This window comes from Cicer arietinum, chromosome 8, assembly GCF_000331145.2.
Source record: "Cicer arietinum cultivar CDC Frontier isolate Library 1 chromosome 8, Cicar.CDCFrontier_v2.0, whole genome shotgun sequence".
In the NCBI taxonomy this organism is placed as follows: domain Eukaryota; kingdom Viridiplantae; phylum Streptophyta; class Magnoliopsida; order Fabales; family Fabaceae; genus Cicer; species Cicer arietinum.
The window spans coordinates 28,501,130-28,512,905 of NC_021167.2; the positions used below are offsets into that span (position 1 = coordinate 28,501,130).

Below are 11,776 nucleotides of genomic sequence, written 5' to 3' on the forward strand. Positions count from 1 at the left end.
TAAATTAAGAGCAAAATAATTGAAAAAATATAACTAACGTGATCAGCTAATTTTTATATGTAAGTCAATTATATTATGAGACAAAAGAAATATAAATTTATTAATCTAACTACTTCACTAGTTACAATATTAATAAAGATACTTTATGGAATAAAACTCATTTCATTGCAAATATTAATAAACCTAATATTATCTTTTTTACTATAAACTTAATGATTCTATAAAAAAAAGTATATAACCATAAACGATACAAAAATGAATTAATATGGTATATTACTAACTTTTGACTTTAATTTGCTTTAATTGCAGATACCTCGGTTACTAGTAGGTGTTCCTAATTTGGAATCCTACAATGGACCGTACGTACATATATAAGTACTACTTTATAATGCTATCATGTGGCACATGGATTAAAGAAGAGCAAACCTTCAACAATGGCGCAAAAAAAGAGAAATAATTCATTATAATATTAAATATATAATTAGTCCTTTAAATAATATAATATTAAGTAATATTTTTTTTATAATAAAAATTAAAGAATGGAACAAAATATAATTTGTTCGAATTAATATAAAGTGTAAGTAAGTTGTAGGAATAGATCAAGTCATATCAAACTTTGAAAAGTATGAGTTTGATCTACGATTAATTTTTAATTTTTTAGGCATACGGCCTATAATAGCTTTTTTTTTTTTCCCGATCTATCTGACCTTTTTAAAAGTATGGTCTGACTTAAAAGTCTTATTCACATTAAAACATTTGAATGTTATATTTCACATTTTTTTAAATAGGTTAAACGTGTTTTTATATAAAAAGAAAACTAACAAAATTATAATCAAATCTAATAAAATAATAACTAATAAGTCTAGACTGCAACAACTTCCAAGAAAATAAAAAATAAAATAAATCAATAATTAGTCCATATACACATATCAAGCTACATGCTCTATCCATATTAATTTACATGATGTTCTACCCATATTAGATGATGTTCTCCACATACCAATATCAATGTACATATCTATCTATATATATTAAAAAAAAAATATTCTAACAAAATGATTTTTAAAAAAATCTGAAACAAACACTCTTTAAACTCGAAAAAATAATTTTTGGTTTCAAAGAATAGTTTTTTTTTTTTTGTTTTCTGAAACAAACCTACTCATTATTACCTCTCAAACAAATATGAAATGACTACTTAGTGATTGTCTAATTGAACAACTACCGAATATGTAACGATTATTGAATATAGAATTGCTGTCGAATATGGAATGACTACCGAATATGGAACGACTAGTGAGTGATTGCCTAATTGATAGACTTTAAAATAGGAAATAATATTATTAATAAATAATAATAAAAAATAACATTAATAAATAATAAAATACATATAAGCCGATCTGTCAGACTTAATAGGATTTTTTATAAGAATGAGTGTAACCTATTTAAATAAATAGATTTTAAAATTAACCTCATCCTAACCTTTTTATTAAATAGGTCAGGTCAAATCATAAGTAGACCAGATCATAGACTCTAACGGACGTTCTAACATATTCTCATCTTTAATGAGAAATGTATACAATAGTCACATGGTCTATTATTTAGGTGTGCAATAAAATCAACAGTATAAGACTCAAATTTTTATTTGTATCTTTTCAAAAGTATTACATGGTCCAAAAATATTTGCATTAGGACTTTTAAAATAATTATTAATAAGAGTATTAAAATATTTTTAAAATTAGAACATAATCTTTAAAATATTCGGTCAAATCTTAAATAGTCTGATTTAATTAACTTGATAAATAGCAAAAATACTAATGTAATTAGGTTTAATTACCTTTTTACCCTTATAAAACCTATAAAGTCGATCACAAGTATCAATATTGAAAATTGAAGGATACAAATTAAACATATCATATATAATTTGACATATATGGTCCATGATGTTATATATATGCATGTAGCTTAGTTATAAAATTATATCTATACCTTATTGTATATATGTCAACACATGCATGCTTTTGAGCACTAGAAGACATATTGCAATCATACATACCAATTAATTAAACATATATATATACATGGTAAGGTAAGCTAGGACAGGTGCCATGCTTTGCCTCCATTCATATTGAATTTCTTGAGCCTTCCAAAGAACATAACCAAGATAAGGATAAACTTCCCCTTTGTACTCCACTTACCAGAAAATCCAATCCATGAATCTTTGCACATTGAATTGTGATTCAATTGCCTTGAACAACTATATCCTGTTGAGAACCCTACGTTCCCATAAGCACTGCACACACACACATATTTTATCACAAATCTTATTCATTCATTAATACATTACTTTTTTAAACAAAAACAATTAATTAATATGCCTCAAAATATTCAATTAGAGAGGAGGAAAAATGACCGAATATATCAACTTTATTTAATTTATTTTTATATATATTTAAAATCGGAAAGGATACATTTCAACCTTTTTGAAAAGAATATATAATATAAAACATATTATAAGAATAATATTTAATAAAAAAAATATTCTAGCACAAACGATAAATGGAGAGAAAGAGATAACATAGAGAGAGAGAGTTGCATATGCCTGATGACTTCAAGGGTGATATTGAACACGTTGAAGTTTAGGGGATCCTCTTTTAAGCTTTGTCTCTCAGTGATGCAAATAAGAATAATGAAAATAAGTAAGTAAGAGAGTTGAGAGAATACAAGACAATCCACTAAGCATTTTTGGTCTTTCTTTGCATCATTAATTTCGTGGTCCCTTAAAGGTAAATATGTAGTGTATGGTGGGAGATACCTGTTTTCCAAGATAATAAATTCAAACTTAGATAATAAAGTTTAGTGCATTAACGTTTATAAATATATTTCGTGTGTACAAGATCCAACAACCCTATATGCTTCAAAATTTCATGCACTAGTTTAGATATAAAACTTTAAATTTATAAATTGTTGAATTTATATAGTTGAATATATATATAAATGATTGATTTTTATTTTTATTTTTTTTAAGACTAAAATTAGAATTCTAGAAAACAAAAAGATTTTGTTTATTAATTCTTGTTACTTTTAGTGGGTGTGGATGTGAGTGATGAATATAACCCATTTTATTATTCTTGGTTAAAAAACTCTAGAAAATGTTTGATCTCATGATAGAGATGCATTACCAAACAATATTCTATACAAGGAAGAAATTCCATATTATAATTCTTATATTGCTTATGAGAATTTCTTTTGTGAATGGTCAAATCTAATCTATGAGTATATTCTCGTTCCATCTTCCATGTATGTGGCAAATACAGAATTTATTCAAAGCAAGTTTTGTTTTATTTGTTTGCCCTTAAATTTTTTTTTTCTGTAAAGAAAAAGAGAAATTAAAAATTATATATACAAAATTTAAAGAGTAAAAAAAAAAAGAATATGTAGATGATAAACTTATGGAAATGAATGTGGTCAAAGAAGCATTGTTACAATTATTTGTTTAGGAGAGAAAATTGATGTGTAATATGAATTAAAAAATGTGCATTTAATATTTTAATTATCAATTTGTTTTCTTCATAAATAAACTCTTAAGTAAACGAGGAGATGCAAACTCGTGTAATACACAATCATTGTAACAAACAAATGGAAAAACTCAAAATTAGGAATAAGTAAGCATATGTGACAATTAACAATGGAGCAATGCAATGGATACCTATTAAGAAATCTTAATGAGACATACATCTTGCCAAAAATTGAGCCAAAAGAAATCATACATCCATATGGTAAACAATCAATAGGGCTTAAGGAAAAAAAAAAACCAATAAAATTGGATTCAACGAAAACTTTATGAAGGGTAAAAAAGTTATTAGTTACAACTATCTAATTTAAGGACTCAATTCTATGGAATATACACCACTCATAGTAAAAGCAATACTCTCTTTAATGTGTGAATCTCCTACCTAAATGAATACTTATGAAAAGATTGTTAGTTATGTAAACTATCACATAAAACTTATGAAAAGTTATACATGGTCGTGTTAGAATTATGAGGAGAGTTTGAAATATTGAAAATATCTCTACATTGAAAATACTTATCGTATTTTATTCAAAATTTTAAGATATTAAATATATACACTAAAATATCTATAATAAGAAACTTTTTCCGTGTATATAAAGTGAGTAACTTACATCATGACAATGAAGATGACCAATATGGCTGAAGAGATGGCAGAGAGATCAAAAACAGATTCACCAGAGTGTCTAGCATTTGTAACTTGAAACAAAGACGCAACAAGTTTTTGATACGGATTCAAACCCTCCATAATATTTGAATTCCACTCCATGGAACAAAACAATACTAATTGTATCACAATGAAACCAAAGACAGTGACAAGTAGGAACCAGCAATGTATACCAGAAAGCAAATGATCATAACCAATTTCCTTTGAATTCTTAAGCAAGTAAGAGAATTCCTCTCTTTTAGTAACACTTTTCATAACCTTTAAGAAAAGCCTCAAACATGGTGGGTAAAGGGTATTACCAAATAGTACATGTGGAAGAATAAGAAGAAGAAGACCTGAATTTTTCTTGAAAACTATCAAATTCTCATTGGTTGGTACATAACCACAACTTGCAAATGTTGAAACTATGAGAAATAAAGAAAAAGTTTCTATCTTTATACCTTTATTTTTCAATACATATTTTGCACTTGGTATATAAGTTAAGTAAAAGGTGACTAAACTAAAGCCAAAAAAATGAATCAACATAAGGTAACCCAAAACTACATAACTTAGGTACCTAAGAGAATTATACTTAAGTTTATCTTTATCATTAAAATTATGATGATTCTGTGTATGGTTTTCTGAGTGATGAGGAATAGAAACTAAACCAAGTTCAATTTGATTAATCTGATTGTGTGATGGATCATGTTTCAATGAAAGAGTTGTGCTACTATATTCATTTTTGACACACTGATTTTGAGTGAAACTGAATCTAGCTAAAAAAAGTTGAAGCATGGAAGTAAAAACTTCTCCACCTGCTAACATAAGAAAGGTAAGAAGAATGAGTTGGAAATTAGAGAAAACTTCCATTTCTATTGATGTCATGCTAGAAACTGTGGAAGCAGAAACAGAAGTGTAAAAAAGATCAAAATCTTTGGGTCTAAAACAAGTCCTTGGCTTTGAAAACTTGAGACCCAAGTAACCAAACAGAGAAAGGATAATGAAATAAAAGAGTTGAATAAAAAAGGAGTTTAATTGGAAGGATAGAGAACGAGACAAGGATCTATGAAAGTTGAAGTTGTTGGGAAAGAAAGTACAAAGATTTTGGGATTTTTTAACAAAGTTGTTCATTTTTGTGTGTAATTGAAGAACAGAGGTGTGGGAAGGTTTTTATAGATAAATAGGCCAATTAAGAAGTTAGGCATTTGTATCCTCTTACTTTACATCACTTGTTGTCAAATCATTCATCTAATATTTCAATACAACCTATTAAAGAATATATTGTGAATCTCACATTGAGTAAATTATCACACATAAAAATGTATTTGTAAGTAAAAGAATCATGTTTTGTTATGTATTCTGTAAAGGATAAATATATAAAATTTAAAATAAAAAAAAATAGTGGAATTTACGTAACTTTTATTAGTTTAAGTAATTTATTCACAATTTTCCAAAAGAAAATTTAAAATTTACTTTTCTATTTGTTGAAGAGTAATGTATGAGAAGATCCGATCATAGAAGGTAGTGAAAAAAAGTTTAGTTCCATTTTTTGTCCTTTCATTACGGTCATAGTACTATTTTAGTTTATAGTATTGAAATTTAGTTTTTCTACTAAAGTTAAAATATCTACTGTCACCTGCATTTGTGGGAGATAACTAAGTGAACTGATTTGTTTTATGTAAGATCAATTTTTAAAAAAATTTAAGGTCAATTTAAAAAATTATTATTATTGGATTTTAATTCAAAATTTTAATGCATTAAACTTATGAATATTTTCACTTCTACGTTGTTCAAGTATAACTTATTTAATAATAGGAGACTTCCAACTCACATTTGCTACATAACGATCTCCCTCTTTCCCTCGAGAGGAAGCTTTTTCATCTACGTATACTTGTGTCGTGTTGATTGTTGCTAGAACCCAAAATTTCATAGTTAAAAAAGCCTAGAAAATAAAGCCCCCAACACTAAAAAGTCTCTAAAATTTTGTGGGTTTAGAGGAATAAATTTTGATATTTTCCTTAAAATTTTCTGATAAAAATAATTTACAATTTATTTCATGAATTTTTTTTAATTTGAGAACTAAAAATCAGATGTTTTCGAGAACTTTTTTGAGAAAAAAATATTTTTGAACTTTTATCCGAGAAAAATAAATTGCAAAAATTTTTCAAAAAAATATTGGGTCTATGAGTCCCCTCTCTTAAACCCACAAAAAATAATGAAATAATAAACCGATGTTTTACAAAAATTGTTTCAATAAGAGACTTAATATTAAGGGCTTGGTAAGAAATTTTTTAAGATAAACTTTAGAGCTTGAAGTTTTATTGACAGCTCTAACCGTTGCACATTAACAGAACACACTATGTGAACACTCTTGATCAAGAAGACTTAATACTCCTTTTAGTAACTATTTGCTCTTGGGTCATTAAAGAAGACATAGAGATCATTCACACAAGTGAGTTGAACACAACATTTTAACCCAAAACTTTAAGAAAATAAATTTATAGGTAATTTTATTCATATGTTGTTCAACCATGACTTTTTAAAATGATGTAATGATTTGATTTCCCGATTATTGAAGAATAAAAGAAAGATATAAAAGGAGATGTAAATCTAAAAAAAGAGAAAGAGATCGTGAAGTAGAAAAGGAGAAGATAATATCTAATTGTTTGTCAAAATAAGTATTTGCGAATGAGTTCATGTAAATTTGGAATGGAGACGAAAGGTATTCTTCGAGTATTGGGATAATAGTCTTATCCCATTGGACAGATATATACATTTGAAAGATATTCTAAAATTAAAAATTAAAAATTATAAAACTATTATTTGAAAAAGGTCAATATTAGGCAGAGTGTTATTTTGTTGGAATGTGTAAAAGGTTGATCCTGAAAGACTACTTGATTTTATTTTTGGTGCGAATCCAATGTTCAATTAAAACTATAAATATTATTTTCTTATATATAAGATAATAAAAAAAAACAATTAAAATAGATTATTTAATTATTACTGGTCTGACCTAATTCACTTTGTGGCATGTTTTTGCAAAGACTTAACCGCCGAGCTAATTATCATATACCGCTGATATTATTTCATATTCATGTTCTATTTTTATATTATTATAATAGTTATTAATCAAGTTAAATTTTTTGTAGACTTCGAATCTAAAATCGGCCACCGAACACCGAATCAACTTTATATATTTGATGTCATATATTAAAATAACAAACATTAATATTACTGGTATGATTTATGTGTGGAGGGGATCAATTCTCGTCCTCATTTAATATTGGCCAGGTGAAAATTCAGTGTCCTTGAACCAATCATATACTACAAAACTGTTAGTTACTTAAATGTGTTTTAATAGCAATATCAATCATTATATACCCCCACTATCAATTACCAATTTGCAGATTGCATGGCTAAACCATATTATTAATTATAAAGATTACCACTTAGAAGGTGTTGTCAGTTGTTCACTCGACAATTGATTTGGTGTTTTCTTCATGTATTAGTCAATCACAAGCCCATATAATTATATATAATTTTATAATAAAATAAATAATAACGTGCCAAGAAAAGAAGTCTACTCTCACTATAGTTTCCATATTGTTTCATCACTTATCTTCAACTCTAGAGACTTAAAGTAGTGGGAGTCTTGTCTATCAATGTATATTAGTGGTATTCATAAAATAAATTGTAAATTGCGTCCGGTTTCAAATGTCATCGATTGATAATGAAGGAAATATTAAATATAAAAAAAAATTATTTATATATTTAATATTTTACAATTTTTTTGTTGAAATGTAATATCAAATATTAGATATAAAAAAGTGATTCAAATACGCAATTATCAAATTATTACTCCTGACATTTTTTTGAACTTTTCAATAATAGTAACACATACATGGATTGATACTCAGAGACTCTCCAACAAATTGATGTAACAATTATTTTCCAAAATTATTTTAAAATGATTGTGGATATCCCACTTATAATTTTTCTTATATGGAATGGAATATCCCACTTAATTAAGGAACGTGATGAAGTGGGCGGCGTTAATTTCCTCCAACTTTTGTTTCAAACGTACATGCCCAAATTTTCAGAAGAGAGTGGGATTTTTTTTTAATGTCTATTGAAATAGAAAACAGAAATATAAATAACATAATCAAACACACAACAATATATATATAACTGGGAATTTTAAAATTGAAGAAAAAAAAATTCACAACGTTATTTAATTACAAATTTCCAACTTGAAAATAACATTATGTGAAAAACAAACTTATTTTCTTGAAGACATGAATAAAATAAAAACATCAAATTTGATTTATTTAAATATAATATAATTTAATATGTATTTTATTTTATTTTTATATAAGATATGTATTTTACTTTGATATGAAACAATTCAACGATATACTAATTCAATGAATTTTTTTATAATACTATATTTTTAATTTGTATTACAATATTTAATTAAGATTTGTTGTCATAAAATTATAAAGATTTAATTTGTATGCATTGATTGTGTGTATTTGTATGCATTGATTGTGTGTAAAGATATATTTTACATTATCAGTCAATTATAATCGTTTATTTGACTTTTATCATAATTATTTTGTACGTCATAGTGCAAAAAAATTTACACTCACAATACATAATAATTAATCTCAAATTATAATTTAAAAAATTATAAATACAGTAGATGTTTAACAAATTATTGTTTATATGAAGAATACGTCTGCAAATTAAAACTAAATCAAATCTTTTCTTAATCATATGCAAATTTTTGTCTACGACAACTTCCTTTTTATGTACAAATTTATTTACATGTATTTAAATCCAAATTTCAATAATGATATGATTTAATTCAAATATAAATCCTAATTAGTAATGCTTATTAGTGTATCTGTTTGTCCCAAACCAAAACAAAGAAAAGTCTCCATGACAAACTACAAGGTTTATGCGATTGCTGCGGTCTTATTTGTGACACCATTGCTTTTTTATTTTTATGTAAATTTGAGTTATTATAGTTATGAGGACGAGTATGCGAGCACGACAAAAAGACCATACTATGTTACAGCCATAGTCATCCCAATGATCTTATTCTGGCTAAAAGGTATTTCGCAGTTTATAGGAAAAATTATGAACTATTTTTCTGCTTCTACAACGGCATCTACATATTCAAGGCCAAACCTACACTTCCAATATCCGAGGGTACTTGCAATGCTTGTACCATGGAACTTGGTTTTGCTCATCTCTATTTATATTACTTTGATATTCTATCAATACAAGATTCGTGAGATGCTATTCTTTGCATAAAGGACCTTTATTCATATTTTCTTTTTTCGGTTTGGGAAGGAGGAAGTTCTTTGTAATCCTAATTCTTCCTATCTTATTGATTATATTATATGTTTTTTATTGGAACAAATATATTTATTATTGCAATGTAAGAACACTCATTTTATGGGTGCCACAACTCTTTTTTTACTCTTTCCATGCCAATAACCTAAATACAAAGTTTATAAATATTCATTATTCATGATTGTTTCTAAAACATTCAATTACAAAAACTAATTTCTTTCAAATTGTGTTTGGTTGGAGGTAGATGGAAGAGAGAAAATATTTTAAAAGAAAAGTGTTTGGTTCATTTTTTAGGAGAAAAACAAAACCCCTCCTATATTGGTTTTTGCTCTCTTGCTCTCCCTCTATTTTAGGAGGATTTGAGGTTCAATATAACTAGAAAAATCATTTAAAATCTCTCACATTCTCTTGAACTAAACCCAAAACCATTAAAAAAATATCTCTCATCCACTCTTTTGAACCAAATAATTTTCCAAACAATTTTCACTTCTCCTCTCTCCCCTCCCCTTGAGGGTAAGATTGGTTGTTCAACAGATGGGAGGGATTTTAATAAGAAGAATAGAGACATGTTTGATTCAAAAGGGGGAGAAGAGGGATTTTAAATGTTGTTTTAGTTATATTGAGTCCCTCCTCTTCATCTACCTCCAACCAAATACACCAAGCGCAAATGCTAACTACATACTTATAAGACCCGAGCCGCTAAACAATAAGACCACGCCAATTTAGTATTTAATTCATCATTCATGGTTAATCAGAAGTATTTTCATGATCATGATTTTTTCTTATAATATTGTCTAACTCATGCTTTTGTTTTCCAAATACATTATTAATTTTGAACAACAGTAGCAACTTAACATCACAGAAATATCAATGAAGCCAGCCAAGCATGAAGTGGTTTGATAGAACCAAACTACTTCAATAAACAACCCTTGGCGAGTAAAATAAAGCACATGTTGTAGCCTCATAATAAGGTCTAACGTTCATAAACCCTGATTATTACAAATCATCTTCCATACTTAAGGCTTGAACTTCCTGTATGGTCGGCCATTATCTTCATCTTGCATATGCTGTAATCATAAAAAATCGTGTCTAAGTGAAAAGGAAATCATTCATACAAACATGGAAAAAGGTTCAAAAACAAAATGGTTGAAATCCATAGCATGTAATTCAAGTCCTAATTAACAATTAACAATACTTGACAGTCACATGATAGGACATGTTTAAACTGAACCTATAGGAATTCAGCAACAGACAACAAGAGCAAGCATGGAGCAATTTGAGATTGTTTAAATTCCAGAGTTCAGTAACATAAATACATCAATGTCATGTATTATGAGGACAAAAAAATTTAAATTTAATGCAGATAAACAAGGTTTGTAAGCAGTGGTGAGCAGCCATATCCATCCATGATCCATCATCTAAAACTCCAACTTCACAATTTAGATATTGCAACCAATAATTCAATAAAGCATATAAAATTGCTCTAAGTACACATCTTCAAACAACCAAGCGGCTCACTTTGTTTAGAAATTAGAAACACGGATTTAGCTCATCTAAAGTGAAAAACATGTAAAGTGAGCAAATCAGTTGTTGATATTATACACACCCATATCATACCATTACCAACCATTGATTTGTTTATCAACAGTTAATGTTACTCACTTTAGAGGAACCTAACCCTAAAAACACACATTAACTGATTCCAAAAGCTGAAAATTCCATCTTCAATCAAAATCCAATTACCGCATAAAAAAGTAAGAAAATGTATCCACAATAACAAGCAGTAAATCACATCGAAAATCCTCGTGATGCAAATTCATCATGGCGAAAATTCAAGGTGTAAAATTGAAAATTCAACTCATCCTAAACCTAGATATAAGAAAATCCCAAAATGCTGAAGAGCAAGTGAGAAAATGAATTGGAATTTAGCAATTGCTAGCCAGATTAAAAAAAGCTAAAAAAAAAGAGAGGAATGAAAATGGATCTAGGACTTACGAATTCCTTGACGACGCCCTTATAGACGAGTACGGGAACAGCGATACCGAAGATACCAACAAGAAGAAGGTTACGACGAGTCCAACGAAAATTGAATTCGAGATTCTCTCTAGCAGTACCCCAATCCTCAATGTATTTGTTCTTCTTTGCTTCCATACCACCACCCATCTTTCTTCTTCTTCTTCTTCCACAACTGATTCATCTCT

At 27.7% G+C, this 11,776-nt stretch overlaps 2 protein-coding genes across 3 annotated transcripts; both read right to left on the bottom strand.

Moving 5' to 3' along the window:
- Positions 1–1,880: 1,880 nt before the first annotated feature.
- Positions 1,881–5,395, bottom strand: LOC101509481 (cation transporter HKT1;3-like). 2 transcript variants are annotated; one of them, XM_004513052.4, is made up of 3 exons: positions 4,183–5,381; positions 2,600–2,812; positions 1,881–2,290 (listed from the first exon to the last, which is right to left on the bottom strand). In XM_004513052.4, exons 1-3 carry the CDS (start codon positions 5,343–5,345, stop codon positions 2,092–2,094), a joined length of 1,575 nt encoding a protein of 524 aa, XP_004513109.1. In that variant the 5' UTR covers positions 5,346–5,381; the 3' UTR covers positions 1,881–2,091. The 2 variants fall into 2 exon arrangements, with proteins under 2 accessions (XP_004513109.1, XP_004513110.1); XM_004513053.4 differs by lacking the exon at positions 2,600–2,812 and having other exon boundaries at positions 4,183–5,395.
- A 4,880-nt stretch (positions 5,396–10,275) lies between these two features.
- Positions 10,276–11,776, bottom strand: LOC101510019 (uncharacterized). The gene is made up of 2 exons (XM_004513054.3): positions 11,571–11,776; positions 10,276–10,642 (listed from the first exon to the last, which is right to left on the bottom strand). Exons 1-2 carry the CDS (start codon positions 11,736–11,738, stop codon positions 10,592–10,594), a joined length of 219 nt encoding a protein of 72 aa, XP_004513111.1. The 5' UTR covers positions 11,739–11,776; the 3' UTR covers positions 10,276–10,591.

Bases quoted from the DNA above. Each gene is read 5' to 3' on its own strand.
- LOC101509481 (XM_004513052.4), bottom strand. From the start codon at position 5,345: ATGAACAACTTTGTTAAAAAATCCCAAAATCTTTGTACTTTCTTTCCC. The intron at 2,813-4,182 runs GTAAGTTACTCA...CTTGGAAAACAG, and splicing joins GTCATCTTCATTGTCATGAT to GTATCTCCCACCATACACTA. The intron at 2,291-2,599 runs GCATATGCAACT...GTGTGTGTGCAG, and splicing joins ATCACCCTTGAAGTCATCAG to TGCTTATGGGAACGTAGGGT.
- LOC101510019 (XM_004513054.3), bottom strand. From the start codon at position 11,738: ATGGGTGGTGGTATGGAAGCAAAGAAGAACAAATACATTGAGGATTGG. The intron at 10,643-11,570 runs GTAAGTCCTAGA...TTATGATTACAG, and splicing joins AGGGCGTCGTCAAGGAATTC to CATATGCAAGATGAAGATAA.